Genomic DNA, 18,356 nt, shown 5'->3' with positions numbered 1-18,356 from the left:
ATCCTGTGATCAGCTTTTCATTACATGAGTTGAAACCTGCTAACTGAATCAATGTTAGAAGGCTTGAACAATGATGTGACATTTCTACCTAACATGGAGTATTAAAAGCAAAGAAAATAGGGCTTTTTTCGGGGGGGGGGGGGAGCATTGTTCCCATAAATCTGCTTCAGTAATTCAGCAATTTGGGCGTGAGCTTGTAAACAATGTAATTAGATAATAACATTTACGATAATAACGATTAATAATTGTTCTTATTGTAGTTGTTTCATCATTATTATTATTAAGCTACAAAAGACCTAATAAAAACGTTAGATAAAATAAGAGTCACATTGAAACAGCAGGCCTATAAAAGAAGGCATAATAATATTCATGTTCAATTTAAACTAAAATGAGAGGAAAATAATACAAAAATAAAATAAAGGAAGAGGTATATACTGAAAGTATTATTATTTATTCCGCAATATCTCATTTCTTTTTTACATTTCTTTTAAAGCATCTTTGAGTATTTATTAATTAAATTATTTGATTTCTTTGTTAATATTGGCACCTTTAGGCCTCCGTAGCACTATAATCTAAAACGTGAATAAAGACTCACCTTTCGTCTTGGGAGAATCTCAGCAGCGGAGACTTCTCTGTGAGGTTTGCAGAATTCGTTTTTCCTCTCAGGATATTTAATACGCTGAAGCCGTGCCTGAGAACACAACATGACATGGACAAAAAATAGTTAACTAAAAGAAAAGAAGACTCATCTATAGACCCTTTAGAGAAGCCCTCAGCTGTCCTCACACAGCTGTCAGTCACTCGGGCACAGCTGGAGACACCTGAGGAGATCATATTAATACACACACACACACACACACATGAGCACACTTTCAATTAAAAGTATAATACATCATATTTCCGCAATAAATCCAGTAAAAAGTAACAGACCTATCTTTTATAATTATTTGATTTGTGTACTTGTGTTATCACAAACTTCTCCGACAATGTTCAAACCCAGAACATTTATAGCTGTAATCAAAGCAATGCAAAGTAGGGCAACTAAAAGTAAATACTTTAATATTTAAATACACAATCTACACAAAAATAATTCAAGACATTATATATTAAAAAAAAAAATCATAACATAATTTAGGAGTGAAGTCATGGATTTCATCCATGTGCTTCATACACTATCCGTATAGAGAGGCGAAGTCCCGCCCATCTACTTCCGACCCATGGGACCTTATTTCGGAAAAAGTTTGTATTGAAGTCAATGGGGAGAGAAAGATTATCTTTCGATCCCGTTTGAATTGTGCCATGAATTACACATATGATGTTTGTCAATTTAAAAGAAAATTTCCATGTCAAAAAAGTCACAGTTTGTCGTAAAACTGTTGAAATATAAGACTATGAAAAATACGCAACTAGAAAGACTACAAATCCCAGAATCCCGGTCCCGCATGCTGGCTCTTAGGAACCGACTAACTCCCCTTGTGTGTATGTACAGCTCTCAACATGCCCAGACTTGGAGTGATTTTCACCTCTTTTAATACTTTTCGCCTCATTCTGAAAGAAAGAAGTGAAATGTGCCAACGTGACGGCCGTCTTGGTGTGTGGTGCGAGACGGGAGATGTAGTTCATTGAGCGGTTTCACTCCAAAAAAAGTGTTACTTCACAGTTTTACGACACCTTTTAATTTTTTGACTTGCAAAATTATCTTTTAAATTGACAAACATCATATGTGTAATTCGTGGCACAATTCAAACGGGATCGAAAGATAATCTTTCTCTCTCCATTGACTTCAATACATACTTTTTCCAAAATAAGGTCCCATGGAGCTCCCCCGGAAAGGGAGGGACTTCGCCTCTCTATGGCTTTATATCAGAGGAAACGCTATAAACCTCCTGAATCATGAACACTGAAGGAATCCTAACCAGGAGAAGCTGAAAACTACAACTCCCATGATCCCACACTGCTCCACCACCACACCACACGACAGCGTGTTTTAATCAAACTGAGATTTGTATCAATAGCATCTTCATACGTTATTTAAAATAAACTCTACTTCATTAAGCCCACTGTCATCTAGGCAATTACTTTAAGACGTCATGGGAGTCGTTATGTGATGAAACACCAAACCCACTGAGCCAAAACTGTTCGATGGAAATGCGAAATTTAAAAAGTTCCCCCACGGCTAATCTTATAATCTTCAAGGGATTTTACCCTCTGCATGTCATGTATGTGCTTAGACACAATCTGTGCACTTCACACATTTATATGCATTGTTGGTTAATAAGTGTATTTTAATAAGGAAATCCTAGTTTTGTGATGGTTTGATTTGACTTTCTGTTATATAAAGAGGTTATTCAGTCATTCCTTGTGCTGTTAAAAAGGTGTTTCGGGCGCTTTGAATCAATAAATGTTGGCGATAAAGGACTCATTAATCCTCTTCCATACTCTTTGACAACTATAAGCAGATTTACAATGTGTCTACAAATGTTTTCTCCGCTCTTCTTCCTCTGATCCTGTCCTCGAGATGTGACTTTGAATGCAGATTTGCACGGTCACAGTCTACAGAGGGGCCTTTAAGGAATACTGAGCCCCAACAGAGAGCAAATTAAAGCTGGAATTAGAGATGGGTCATACAGCAGCGTTTTTAGGGCACCGGCAAGGAACAGTCAGTGTGAATAATTATGTCTCACAATGGAAAATAGGTCGTATTTTACAGGAGATATTTTTCATTTGAATGGCCTGTTCACCTAATGTTGGTTTTAAAGTTGCTGTGAGAGGTGATTTCTTTATACACAATGCATAAATCAGCCATGTGTCTAAACATTTCTGGCCACTTGGGGGCGCCAGAAACAAGGCATTAACATATTATCCGTTTTGTAGTTGATTAGCACCCAGCAGAACAACATAAAACAGACCCTATTCTGCTTTTTGGGGTATTCCTTTTCCTCTAGTGTGTTGTATAGGTTTTTATGCATATAAATGGTCTGCTAAGACTCAAATCCCTGTGTTCCCTCCAGAGGAAGTTTCTCTCCCACACACACCCCCCCCCTCCGCTGCCTGAATTGCCTCCATTGGACTCTTGAACATATTGACATCACTACAGAACACTCACGCTCCTATTGGCTAGCGCTCCGACACATTGTACGCATGGCCGTACCGGACCTCTGTAATTTTTTCGAGGTGTATATAATAAAACTTGTTAAATAACTGTGCATAATTATCAGGGTTCTTTGTAGTACTTCCATTTACTGGCGGCAATGCACAACTAAGTAGCCTACATTAAAGCAAACAGAAGAAGACAACATACATTTATCAACTAACAGCCGCAGTCCGGACTTGTACCCATGGATGTATAATAAGGGAAGTTGAAATAAATACTTTTCATTAAATTATGTTCGTGTTGTGTAAATAATGATGTGATGCTTTTGAAAGGCAAAGAATAATTTTAAAAAAGATATATATGTATATATGCTGAGCCCAGAGTAAAATGGTGAAAATATACGGCCATTTGGATCGTCGTTACGTCACTTGGTTCCCGGAAGAAAACTACAGGTGAACAGCAAACACCAGTGTGATTGTGGTGGGAGTACGACCACCCTGGACAAAGTTATAGTGGGGGTGCCAAATCCGGCAGCACCAACACCTGGGGTGTTGGTGCGCTTGCTTGGTAGCACATGTCTGCCGAGCATCTTGCTTCAGAAGCGAGGCAAGAATACTTCCTGGCATTTGGAAAACAAAGAGTGGAACAGGCTAGCAAGTGTGCAGGTGTGCGTCATATGCGAGGCCCCGCCTTACATTTTCCGTCACAGATTTGGGGAAATTGGTCCGTGCGCAAAGCATTGTGGGGATTTTAAGACCGCGGAGTCTACTCATGTGCAGCCTCGATATTTCTCCAAACGGAGTACGCCGGGCTCGGTAGATTTCCAAGTATGCTGGAGATTGGAACAGTACTTCGGCGGCACTCGATGACATAGTATGCTTGAAATAGTGGCTCTGCAGCAGCTTTACTCGCGATTGAGAAACACCCATGGTCTGCCACATGTGGAAGCCCCTCTTTAGTTTCTCACCTGCTGAGCCCAGAGTAAAATGCTTTTGTGTGCACAAGCACAGGCAGTATGAGAAAAATAAAGAGCTTTCTGAACATTAAAGCATGGAAACATGTCACAGTAGAGACACTAACTGTGCCCTGCAACATCATATATCCTTGAATCATGTTTTTTTATCTGCACAAACTAAACTTTATCCAGATATAAAACTAGTTTCACTGCAAAAAGGTTATCACACAGTTAATCCGCCCCACCACAGGGCTATCCATGTGTCAGCTGTAGTACACTCTCCATCACATGCAACTTTGACTTAGTTCAAGCTAAAAAATTCCTCAGTTTAATCTCAATAAAGTCACAGCCACAGGCTTCAGATTAGCACCCCCCTGAGTGACTGAGATACACACCCACAGACTCACACACGCACACACACACACACACTTTAGTCTGAGTGTGTGTGAATGATCACTTTACGAGAAAAGGCCAACTTTTTGCACGTGTACATCCCATGGAAACAACAAGTCCTCCAACCCATACGACCAAATAGGTCGATTGTTCAAGCGCTTAGTATTATTTACACCATAACGGTGCACAGTTTATAGAAAAGGACTTGTAGTTTTTAAAGATATTACTGATTTTCTTTGAATTAAAGAATGTAAATACTGAGTTGAGAGAATAGTCAGGGGTTTTGGGTGATGGGAGACACATCTATGGATTCAGAATGTCAATAGCTTACTGTTAAATGACGGATATACCTTTCTGTCTGTGATGTTTTACAAATCAGATATTAATGTGTAGAAGTACAATATGTGAAATAATATAGCAATGTCCTGTAAAATTATGTGAAAACATAAAACTACACATCTTCAGATGTTATACATACATAAGTGTTCTACACTAATAATACAAAGTTATTATGGCATTGTATGCTGTGTGTTATTAACATCTTCAGAAACTACCTTTCCAACTCCTCATGCAGTTGACTGTAACAGGTCTATACAGGTTCATGGTACAATGCTTCAAATCGAGAGACTGAAACTGTATTTGTCTTTACCGTTCTGTTTTAATTTCACAATAAAGTTAATAGTAATATTATGTTTGATATTATTATGTTTTATTAACTAGACCACTGGGTCATGTTGTTAAGACCATATTTTCTGTCGGTTTGGTGTTACAAACATCAAAACAATATATGTGTGGATAACAAAAATAAATCCGTCATAAACTAAACTGGAAACTTATACTGGAATGTATCATATTGTGTTAACACTGTAAACTTGGCAGTTTTTTAACCCGCACCGCCTAGTGGTTAAAGCACGTTATTGAATTGTTTTGTTGAATATGTTATATTTGATGAAAAAATTAAAATATTAAGGTCCCATGTCATGGCCATTTCTACTGATCATAATTCCATTGTTGAGGTCTACTAGAATAGGTTTACATTGTTCAATTTTCCAAACTCACATTGGTTTCTCATACAGCATCTCTGTATAGTATGTGTATTCACTCTCTGTCCTAAACGGCTTGTTGGAGCTCCTGCCCCCCCCCCCCCCCCCCCCCCCCCCCCCCCTCCCTGTGAGCCCACTGTGCTCTGATGTGTGTTTATGTGTTACAACGGCGTTTGTTAGCAACCAGAAAATGACACCAGTAATGACAAACAGATGAGAATGCTGCGTGGGGTCTGGGTGCCGTGTTGGAGGGACGTTGCGGAGCTCGCTGCTCCGCCCTTTGAGACTCGAGGAGCCGACAGTGTGAGCTGGATTACTGGTGTCGTTTCCTGGTTACTGCGTGGGGTCTGCGAGACAGCGAGACACGGCGAAACTCAGCCTGAACTCAGCCTGAGCACACACACGTGAGTGTGTGGCGAACTGTGAGTGGAGATCCGTGAAGCTGCGGCTGAGAAAAGATAAGGTTGAGTGTGCCGGCGAAACTCCGCGGAGTATTGCGGCTGATAAAAGATACGGCTGAGTGAGTGTGTGTGTGTGAGGAGCGCCACGGATTGGTGGGGTATTTACTAACGTATTTTATATTGTAGAATGAAACGTGTTAACCACAAACCTTATTTCAGGATAACAGGTAAATATATGCATTGTTTTTCCCTTATGTAATATCTGCACTCTCCGAAATCTCTTTTTTGGTTTTCATCTAGATTTATTACTTTGGCTTTTATCTCGTCTTTGACTCAGCCGACAGACATTGACCTCAACACAGTTAAACCTCCAGAGTAGTTTTCCCTCCAAAAAACCTTGCGAATAATCAAATTCAAAGTCAACTTTATTGGCTGTATAGCGCCCCCTAACAAGCAGCGTTTGGTTGTGCTTTCACCTACAAGTCTGAAACTCGGTAGACATATATAGCATGATGGGACGCACACAAAATCAGCGCGAGGCATATCGTAAACCCAACAGGAAGTCGGACATCTTTTTTTGAATCTTCAACTTTTGCCCTTTTCAGTGCCCGCGCCAAAACCATATACTCATTCAATCAGGCTCCAATTAATGAGATCTCGTCCTCTCAATGCTCAGGTGTCTTACCCGTTGTCCTGTCGCACCGGGACGAAGCCCTCGGTGTGGATCACACACTGTCCGTTGGGCAGGACCGCAGACTGCTGCAGCTTCTGGGTGTCCCTCCTCTCCGAGATGCCCTGAAGGAGGCGCAGCTCCCCAAAGTTTCCGGCCAGGGCCTCCGGCGAGCTCAGGCTGCTCCGGCCCGGGTGGCCTTGGGCGGAGGTCATCTCCATCTCAGGGTTGTTTTTGTTCTCCAAGTACATGATGAAGCTAGCAGCAGAGGAGGAAGAATTCAGATTGAGTATCTCAAAATAGGTCAAATGAAATGTCACCTGGGGGCAGCAGAAACAAACATAATGTCGTAATATCACTTTTTAACTGTAAGGCTAACATCCGGCAGATATTGAGCAACATCATTTATGAACATGTTTCTGACATATAATGAAATGCTCTGTCTTTTAGCTCTGTATTTGGTCTCCGTCAACCAGCTATTGTCTTTTAGCTTGATACGGCTAACATTTTAGCAAAGTGTGCTTATACCCATCCAGCAGATATTGAGCAACATTAGCATTCATTTAAAATCATGTTTCTAAACACCCGGTTAATATAAGTCTAAAATTCTGTCTCTTTTAGCTCTGTTTTTGGTCTCCACCAACAGACTCCTGAGAGAAGTACCTGTCTCTCTTTAAAGCTACTATTTCCACTAGCTTTGTCTTTCTCCCATTGCTAGGTAGGTAACTTAGGTAGTTAGTAGTAGGTAGCTATTTTCGCTCGTAACATCTCCCTGTAGCTGCTAACGCTGAGATTAAAACAGTTCAGTTACATTCTGGAAAACCAAAACAATTAACTGAAATAAACCCATCACTGTCATGTTATCTCCTTTTAGCTGTTTTCCTAACAGTTGCTTAGCAACACATCCAGTAGATACAAAGCTATATTAACATATATTTATATGTTTATTCTTTCTCTTTCAGCTTTAGTTACAGGCTGGAAAACCAAAAAAATAAACTGAATATCACACCTCTGTCATATTATTCCCTGTAGGCTTGTAAACAGTTTACACATCAAGCAGATATGGAGCAACATCGATTTATAATCATGTTTCTGGTCTCCACCAACTTCTGAGAGAAATACAATTATATTAATCTTTCTAGCGCTCATATGTAATGCTAGCTGTCAACTTTGTCCATCTGCAACTTGGTGCTGGGTAGTGAATGTTTTGAGTTTGAGTTGTTCCCCCTGCAGCTTCTGATGCTGAGAGTATTGAACCATCAGTGGACAATCCAAAAAATCTCACACTGACATATTATCAACTATTAGCTTGATATGGCTCACGTTTTAGCAATCTGTTTACAAATCACACACTTGTTAGCAACCGCCGTTTTTAAATTCACCAGTGGGGTATTTACTGACGTGTTTTATGTCGTAGAACAAAACTTTGAAGTCTCTTCAGCTTGTGTTAACCACACACCTTGTTTCAGGATGACAACCAAAAACACACTAAGAAAACCATTGACCTCCAGACCAGGTTAAAAAAGCAAAAACAGCAACATGATTCCTTTACCGTAGATACTACTCTATGTCAAAAGTATTGGTATCAATATCAACTATTCTTGCCCTGTATTAGTTTATAATGAATCAAAATATATAATCGCTCACATTTTCCCCAGAGTCAGTTATAAACTAGTGTACAAACAACCCACTGATGATGTGAAATCTATGGTTTTATAGCAGCTTTGAAGTGGCAAGAGTCATCAAATGTCTCTTTTATTTTCTGTTATCAACTTCCTCATCAACAGTAATGCATTGCAGCATTACATCAGAGCTTAACCCAGCAGCACAACTCACTTTCCTCACATCACTAACTTTCCTCTCCCCGGGCAAAGGGAACAAGGATCTGCTTCACAAAGAGCGTACTGTTGTCGGCTTGATTTGCTGCACACGTAAAGCACCACACCTGTTTCCAAACGCTTTGTGATGTAACTTCAGTCACGCTCCTCTGACCCAGAGGCAGGCCATCATGCGTTATAACAGGGAGTGATTCAGTGTATCCAGAGTGCCCAGCGGGGGGTCAGAGGTCAGCTACAGAAGACATGTGGGCCGACACAAAGGCTGCATGAATTCAGAGGATTATCGCTCACATGAAAAGCAACAGGAACTCACGCGTGATGTTAGTGCCCTGTGAGATCACTCCTCATGAGGAGTGAGACTACAGTCTGAGAGGAGGCCCAACACTGATCCCTCAAACTATTTACAGTGTTTAATGTTCACCAAGAAATATAAGTAACAACCCCTATCACATTTCACATGATGACTTAATCCCTTGGTATATTATACATAGTTATTAAAGCAGCTTTAAAGTCGATTCATTGATTATGATTTTAATTAAATGCCTTACTTTTATTCATTAATTGTTATGAGAATTTTTTTGTAAGAATGGCTATAAGGAACCAAATTAGTTTTCAGTAAAAAAATATATTAAATAAATATTATAAACGAGATATTTTATCATAAATATTATATATGAAGTATATTAATTGTATATATTTTGTAAATAATAATTATTCATTAATAATTGCTACATTTAAATCAATTTACTTATTTTTATAATTAACATACTGTACAATGAGAAAGTAATGCACAATTTATTTGCATCTCATGATTTATTATGAGGCTTTAAAGTTGCATAATTGATCGTAACCTCTAACATATAATAGGTGTACATATATGTATTCTTATTAAATGTTTAATGTTGTTTATTTTTTATATTTATGTGTGTTTTATTTTTGAAGATTCTCAATAAGGACAGACATAGTCAACATTTATTTTATTGTATTTTAATTGTATTCTTGTTGTATTTATTTAATTTAAATTTTTTATATCACTCTTTTTAATTTAATTAAATTAAATTTCACTCGTTTTTATTTGTTTTTTTCTGTATTTATTTCATTTTATTTTTACTTAATTCTATTTGTATTTTACATTCTATCTTGTACATTTACAAAAAAATGTATTAGTTGATATTACTACACTTTAATACATTTTCCCCTAATTATGAATAACTGACACAAACGACCTCTGAAGTAATTGAATGACATGAAATGAACCGATCCTTTCTCTCTGCACAGACAGTAACGTCAGGCTGGTGTTGGATCCTCACTAACGTCCCTATCCAATGCTTGTGATGACGGAGAGAAGAGAGATGCTTTCTGTGAACGCCTGTGGGCGAAGAGAGACGACAAACACAAACTGTTTGCTTTATTTCTCCACCCTTCGTTCACAGCAGTAATTGATTCACGACGGATATCAACAAAAGTAATGGCTGCGACGAAAGGATTTTACGTGTTAACACCACAGTTTGTCCTTCAATTTTCAACTTGTCTGAAAACATACCATCCATTCATGCACCCTTGCAACTTTTAACATATAAGGGGGATGAAAGGGATTTGTGTACGTACTACACTGCACAGGAGTATTAGGACGTAATGATTAAACCCCCTTTAACAAAGCCCACTAGTGTAATACACTGGTGTAAATCATGCAGAGAACGTAAAAGGACTGAAGGAAACTGCATTTATTCTGTGATCCATTCCTCTTTCTAGATACTGTCAACTTTTGCATATTTATCTGTATATTTTTGCACATTTTTGCACAATGCTACCTCTTAAAAACCTTCACAGCACTTCCACTCTGAGTAATTTCTTGTATTTGTATTTGTCTTAATTATTTATTTATCGTTGGTCATCATTTTTTCTTCTTTAAAATTGGTTATTTTAAATATTTTCTACATTCAATATATTTTTTTTTAATATTTTAAATATATTAAATAAAATGTTATATATATTTATACAATTATTTTCTCTTATTTTGCAGCTTTATTCCTCTTACAGTGTTTGTGTGAACACCGATGAAAATGCCCTTCATGTTCTTTCCGATAACCCTGATTCTGATTTAAATGAAATGTATGAAAGTGAGATGGACAGAAATGAAAGTAATGAGACTTACCGTTAGAGATGAAGCTGTTTTAAAAGATGATGATGAGGATGAAGATGAGGATGATGATGATGATAACGTTTTTGCAAGATGGACCTCCAACAGAAAACCCTTCACGCTGATTATCCTGAGGAAGTGCTGCAGATGATGGGATGTTAGCTGTGACGATGAGGAGGAGATGTGATGCTTCCTCTCCTGCTGCTGCTGCGTGCAGAAGGAGGAGATGATGCTGAGCAGCGAGGGTGAGGAGGAGAGGAGGAGAAGGAGAAGGGGGAGAAAGGGGAGTGGCACTAAAAAACTCTCCCGTTCAATCACTCTCTCCACCTTTTTACAACCACACTCCCCAGCTGATTAGCCGCCTCCCCCCCCCCTCTATGCACTACAAATCCTGCAGAGAAAAGAATGACAGATCCTTGAACCAAACAAAGTTTCAGTCTAAAAAACAATTAATAGTATTTATTTATTACTTTGTTTTACTTATATTGTCCATACATGTACTTTGATCAAAATACAAAAATACAAAACAAAGAAAATGCCCTGTAGGCCTCAGATTGCCTTAGAAAAAGAAAACAAATACACATTTTAAAATTAAACAATAAAATGAAAAATAAAGAAAGCAAATAAAAACAAAAAATATATAATACAAACATTTCACTTTGTATATATAATAATCATATAAAGGGTAAATATAATACACAGTAATAACATTAAAATGATCAAATACATTAAGATTTAAAATACAATTATAAGAAAATCACCTCAAAAAAACTAAAATTCATTTAAAGGTCCCATGACATGCTTTTCCGGTTATTACCCGTCCCCTTGTGTGTTATGAAGCTTTTTATGCATGTAAACGGTCTGCAGAGTCACAAACCCTCAAAGTACACCCTGTAGCGAGTAAAACTCTAACACAGAAAATACCTGTCTATGCTGCCCCAGAACGCTTCGTTGGAGATTTCTCTTTTTCCATTGTTTTCTTCCTGGGTTCAGTGACGTGCCCCTACCCAAATGGACCCATTGGTCCAAATAGACCAATCCGTGGAGCCATTACGTTAAGTCCTTGGATTGGTCCAAATTGACCAATCCGCGGACTTCCTCACACACACACACACTCAATCTTTTCTCAGCTGCAGCTCCGCCGATTTCTCCTCCCTGAGACGGCGGGACGCGGCGAGGCTGTGAGTCGGTGTGTGAGCACACACACAAACTCCCAGCCAGGCTGCGGGTGTGTGTGTGTGTGTGTGTGTTCGGGCTGGTTTTCGCTGTGTCTCGCTGTCTCGCAGACGGCCACTGGGCTCACAGGGAGGGGGGTGCAGGAGCTCCAACAAGCCGTTTAGGACAGAGAGTGAATACACATACTATACAGAGATGCTGTATGAGAAACCAATGTGAGTTTGGAAAATTGCACAATATAAATCTATTTTAGTATACCTCAACAATGGAATTATGATCAGTAGAAATGGCCATGACATGGGACCTTTAAATAATCATACTTTTAAAAAACATTAAAAGATGTTTGAGTTAGATTCAAGCTGATTGGTAACATGGCGTTTTCACCTGGTAAAGACGACTCAAAACGTGATATTTATGCTTATTTATTTTGTAACTATCATGAACTACCAGATTTTTGGGTGATTTTGAGATTGATGTGAGTTTTTCTGCGAGCTGTCACATGCTCTAACCCTAACCCTGCTGTAACAGGGTGGGACAACTCCACATATTTAAAGTCAGAAAGTTCAGACAGGTCAGCAGGGGTCGAGGGAAAACGTAACCCCCCCCTTTTCTGTAAAAAATAAAATAATTCTCTTTTTTCCCTGGATGATTGTTCATCGATGATATCCTTCATTCTTCTACAGAAAGTGGAGCTCATTTGTTTTCATTTCAAACCCTTTTAGTGGTGCAGTAATGTTTGTTTTTTTTAGATACACCAGTGGGGTATTTACTGGCTTATTTTATGTTATCGAACAAAACATCAAATCTCCTCAGCTGTGTTAACCACACCATTGACTTCCATACGAGAGAACAGGAAGTGCTAATATAACTCATGCAAAAGTGTGTTAAATTGATGCATATGTTTCTTAGTAGGCAAAAGAAAAAACGTCTTGCTGATGAATGGAAGTAAATGGGGGTTGCGTTTAAGAACAGAAAAACGATATGAAAACATCTGTTTACAAACTCTCACACAACTCGTGCAGCATGGTGTCATCTATTACATGCATCTCTCACTATCTATTTAAAGAGGCCCTATTCTGCTTTTGTTCTACAGGTTTGTGTGCATGTAAATGGTCTACAAAGGCTTAAATACCTGTGTTCCCTCCAGAGGGAGTTTCTCTCCCACTAACACAGCTAACCAATCAGAGCAGACAGGGCTCTGGTTTCAGACAGAGGGTGAAAAGAGGTGCTGCAGCACAGGCAGTGTGAGAAAAATAAAGAGCTTTTTGAACGTTAAAGCGTGGAGACATGTCATCGAGACACTAAATACAAATATGAACCTGAACATTTGCTGAAAATGCCCTCTTAAAAGTGTCCAAGTCTGACATTTACAAATATTACATGATAATGCAACAGCAGCTAAATTGGAGATAAGGACACAAAGTTTCAGATTGAAGGAATATGGAACAAAAATCGCTTTTGAATCACAAATTCCCGCGAAAGTAGACACATGGGATTTGGTTTAAAGGGGGGGTGGGGCTCTAAAACAAACTTAGGGTGTGTATCTGTAATTTATCCTTTTAAAACATTTGCCTTTGAGTCAACACAACTGAGCAGATTAGGATTTCGACATGAGTAAAATCAAGTGAACCAGACTAATGTAACCAAAGTAATTACAACCCTCCCACCCTCCGTACAACAAATGATCCAGTCCACTGAACAAAATCCCAAAATATACATCCATCCCAAAACTGCTCTCTGCAGCAGAGTGATTACACTGGGTTTCCAGGACTCTCCATTCTCAGAAATTAAGAAACAATGTTGTCCATTGAGCAGGGGGGGGGGGGGGGAGGAGTCACCTGGTCTGCAGGGAGATAAACCAGGAGGATGTCCGGGGGGGGGGGGGGGGGGGGGAGGGTTTGCACTGTGTGATCACATGTAGCGCCGGGGGGGGGGGGGGGGGGGGGGGGGGCAGTGACGCAGGGATCATCTCAATCTGAGGTGCATTCACTGACCCGAGGGTTCTTAACACATAGCTAAGATTCATGGTTTCTGTTCTTTCGAAACAAGTCTTGGATTGGAATGGAAAGACAAGGAAAAGCTTCTTTTTTTGTTTAAGTTGTAGACACAGGACCATCAGGCCTCTTTGTCTAACTCCCACATGAAAGTCACATGCTGCTGCCGCCTCTCTTCTCTATCTAACTCACTTTCTGTCTTTCTGTTTGCCCGAACTATCCTGAGCTGAGCAGCATCCTAACTCATTTCCAGGTTTTTCTCAAGTCGTGTATACAGTATGTGAATTTCTTTTTCTTTTGCATGAATAGCTTTAAAAACGAAATGATGATGAGCAGTCCAAATGTAAGTTCAAGGTGTTGAAGAGGAGGTGTGTGTCTGTCAGTCAGCTTGCTAAACCAGATTAACGTAGCGTCCACACGGCGGCGTGCGCTGAAGCTTGCCGGCGGGCGTGTCTGAAGCTCGACCAACAACCAATCACATGAATCTCCCGCCCCGGACACACAAGCACGCGGTTTGATTGGCTAGAGCTTGTACTGGCATATGATTTGATTGGCTGACGCTTCCGTCGAAGCTTCAAAAGTTGAACATTGCTCAACTTCAATTCTAACCGATTTCCGGGTTTTAGGACTCAGTCAAAGAGGTTATTAATTGCCCGTCAGCAGAATTAAGAAAAAACGACTTGCTTGATTTTCATGAAACTTGCTGGGAGTCAAAAACAATACATCAAAGTTAGGGTCCAAGTAAGGCCTACGCATTTTGGTTATGGCTGTGTAAGACTTCCGTTGAAAGTGTCACTCGTTTCTTATTAGCTCTTAACTGCCTGCTATCAACGATGGGCATTATGTCCAAAAGGTTAAGCATGATTTCTGATAAGCATTCAAAACACAGAACAGCTGGTGAGGCTGATGGCAAGGTCATTATTTCTGCAGCTTTTTTGGTCAAAATCGAAGGATTGGACACGTTAAAATGTTGACCTGACGGTGGTGCAAGAACAAAAGTCCAAGTTATTTCGATTCATCCTGAGGGGGAAATTAAGTTTTGTATAACGTGTAATGCCAATCAATTCAATGTTTGCTACGACATGTCACTTAAAACAAAAAACCTGATGGTGGCGCTAGAAGGAAAAGTCATCTTTATGACTTATCATCAGAGAATTATGAATCTGTTGGTGAAGAACTTCAATACAACCATATGTTTTGTAGGCCAATCTTTACTACCCATGAATTCCCATCTCTCCCTCCTTCAATGCACTATTGTAACAGCAAAGCCAACTTTTGCCTTTAGGATATTATCGCACCAAACAGACACTTTCCTGGAAAGCATTGAGTCTCTATATGACACTCTCACATGTATCACATGCACTTTGCACGTAGAGCACGCCCACCTTAAGGCAGTGGTGGAGCTCAGGGGAAACACAAATAGAGAAATCTCTCATGTCAGAGGTTCTCACAGTCTTAGACTCAGGGCCTCCCCTCAGACTAAGCTTGATCAAAGGCGCCAACTCACCCCCCTTAACTTAGTTTACTCGCTTAGTGTGGCCGAATGCCTATAGGATCATGAATATGATATTTGATCCCTAAGACACTCTAGAGTTAAGCCTATGAAGTTTAATATGGCTGTTTGAAATAACTTCACACTACATCAAATAAATAAAAACTCAGTCTTAAGGTATTTACAAGTTTCTTTTTGTTCTGATAGTGGGAAAACTGTAAAATTCCACAAAATGAGGGCATCCCATGATGAAGATTCAGGCTCTTGGTGAAGCCTTGGATGCAATAATTGTTCAGCCTACATGTAAATAGTCCAGAGGCCATCAAAGGAAACATTGGAAAAAAAACACTGGACGCTGCACTAGGTCAGAAACCAGAGGAGACTGTGAGGTCCACCATAGACGGACCACTTTTGGACAAAATGTACTTTCCATTAAAGGCAGCTCATTGTGGAATAGCCTCCCAACTGAGACACGGGATTGTCCCACTCTCAATAGTTTTAAAGGTCAACTCAAAGAATGGTTGAGAGACAAACATCCGTGCAATCACCGCTAACTGCACTTTAATACAGGGGTATCTCCTCTTGCACTTTATGTAGCACTTTTAGCTTCTCTCGCACTTCATATGTCGTAGCTGCTACATTGTACTGCCATGTGGTACATACTTGTATATGCTGCTCATGCTCTTTCTGCATATCATGTATTTATTTTTGCTATATAAATGTCATGTTCTTAAATGTTGTATGTGACGGGACTACGGATGGAAATTAGCTCAAAGCTAAAATCCGGCATATTTACATTTGAAGCATTATTTGTTTAAAGTGTTCATCAATGTGCACTGTCCCTTTTCAAATAAACGATTAAATGAAATAAATCAAATGTTGAATCAAATGTTATTGATGGTAGCGTTGCCCGAATAGTCCGGAAGCCATTGATGGAAATGTTGTTGTCAGATATATCCTGGTGCATCAATGTTTCTGTAAAGCACATTAAAGTACATTCTATACTTTGTATGATTATTGGTTGACGTGGTTAGCTTGTCCATTCGATTAGCCTGGTCTAAACAAAGCGGCCATGCGTTTGCTGAGCAACAGTATCGTGGATGCACAACATCAACAAACAAAATCTCTCTACAAGAAAGGTTAGAGGGCGCCCGGCTCAATAAATAACTTATATAAGTTGTTAACAGAAAAATAACAGGTTTGATCAAAAAGGGAAGCTAATAGTTGAAAATAGTACGAATCTAGAGGCAGAAACTGCAACAGTGTGCATGTTTACTAGACTATATTTACTGTCCACCATTTTATTTGAGTGAATCTACAGTGTGCTAATATTGTCCACCAATATAGTGCTCGAATAAACGATTGATTTAACAAAAAAAGTGTCCAAGCCATGTACCAGCTCACAAATCCACATTGCAATGGACTCCTCTCAGTTGGGAAATATAAAAATCCACAATACGACTGTATCTCAAATCCTACTGTACACATTAACTTGGTTTAAAAACTAAAGTCATATTGTTCCACTTGCGTTCACTGAGCCTCCTCTGCAGTTTGGATCTCCGAGTCACACTTTAAAAACCTCGGTGTCATGAATTAACCAAAACTGTTGTAACTTTAGCAAATGATTCATGCATTCATAGCAAGCTGACTGCTAAATATAGAAAGAAATTGTAAAATACAACAGTAGGAATATGCTAAATGCACAAGAAGGCATAACATTTATCTCCTGTGCTGACTAGTTTATCTAACAACCAAAATAACACATAACTTGAGTATAAATGGAGACTTATCCCCCCCCCCCCAGACTGTATTTGAATCACCTGACTCGCAGCAGCTTCGTGGAAAAAAAGCACTAAGTCCACAAAGAATGCTAATGACTTTTAAGCCAAATCAAGCCTTCATAAAACAAGACAGGTTTTTTCTACACACACACACACACACACACACACACACACACACACACACACACACACACACACACACACACACACACACACACACACACACACACACACACACACACACACACACACACACACACACACACACACACACACACACACACACACACACACACACACACACACACACACACACACACAGAATGTGAAGCAATGCCTGTGCACAACGTGAAGGAGGCTCGGCCCATATGATGCTGAGAGAGGGAATTCTGGGAGATTTCCTTTAATCCCATAGAGCTCCAGGGTTAACAGTGAACATCAACACCAGCATCCTGCGGGCTAAATATTGAATGAAGAAATCAAAATAAAAATCCGATTTAATTAGCGTGAAAGCTGAGCAGAGGTGGGAGAAGTACTCAGATCGTGCACTTCAGTAAAAGTAGAAGTACCAGAGAGTAGGAATACTCTGTTGCAGGTAAAAGTCCGGCATTCAGAAGTAAAAATACAAAAGTATTATATACTTAAAGTACCAAAAAAGTACTCATTATGCAGATTAGTCCATTTCAGAATATATATGTTTTGATTATAATTATTGATGCTTTAACGGTCACCTATTATGCAAAATCCCCTTGTTCATGTCTTTTCTACATCAACATGTGTCCCCTCTGTGTAAAGAGACTCTGAAAGTTTCAGGAAAAAAGATTCTCTCACTTTTTGTCCTGATCCATTTCTATAAAAACCTGTCTGAAAATGAGCTGATCAGATTTTGGCCACTTTGTGATGTCATAACGATGTTTTGGCTTGTGTAACTATTAGCCAATCACCAACCAAGGTACCCCCCCCCCCCCCCACCTTATCACCTGAATCTCCTTCTAGAGCACCATTGTGTTCTTTGTAACCAAATATCTCTCAGAGGGGCGTGGGGAGGGGCTCCTTATTTTCATCTAAAGCAGGGGTCACCAACCTTTTTTTAGGGTGAGGGCTACTTTTAAAAAATAAAACAAGTCGGGGGCTACTTTTACTCCTCTTTTTCTTTTTTTTTTGCAGTGTATATATTTAGCACATTTTAACATTATGATATGCTGACCTTTAACCTTTGTGTGCTGTTTGGGTCTGTGGGACCCGTTTTCAGTGTTTACTAAAAGAACATACATGCAATTTAATTATTTTAACCTGCTTTATTTGGGGGTGGATGGGCCTCACCTCCTCTAGGGGAGTCCTCACCTCCTCTAGGGGGGTCCTCACCTCCTCTAGGGGGG

The 18,356-nt window shown here is 39.5% G+C and overlaps 1 protein-coding gene across 1 annotated transcript in view; it reads right to left on the bottom strand.

Moving 5' to 3' along the window:
- Window positions 1–6,807, bottom strand: part of oca2 (oculocutaneous albinism II) — a 44,371-nt gene extending 37,564 nt beyond the window's left edge. The window contains exons 1-2 of the mRNA XM_034147743.1: window positions 6,572–6,807; window positions 596–691 (exon numbers count right to left, since the gene is read on the bottom strand). Coding sequence (XP_034003634.1) covers window positions 596–691; window positions 6,572–6,807 — 332 coding nt within the window. The remainder of the gene's footprint in view (window positions 1–595; window positions 692–6,571) is intronic.
- Between the last annotated feature and the right edge of the window lie 11,549 nt (window positions 6,808–18,356).

This window comes from Trematomus bernacchii, unplaced genomic scaffold, assembly GCF_902827165.1.
Source record: "Trematomus bernacchii unplaced genomic scaffold, fTreBer1.1, whole genome shotgun sequence".
Taxonomy (NCBI): Eukaryota; Metazoa; Chordata; class Actinopteri; order Perciformes; family Nototheniidae; genus Trematomus; species Trematomus bernacchii.
Note: the sequence above shows the minus strand (reverse complement) of the source record. Positions and strands in the feature narration are given on the sequence as shown.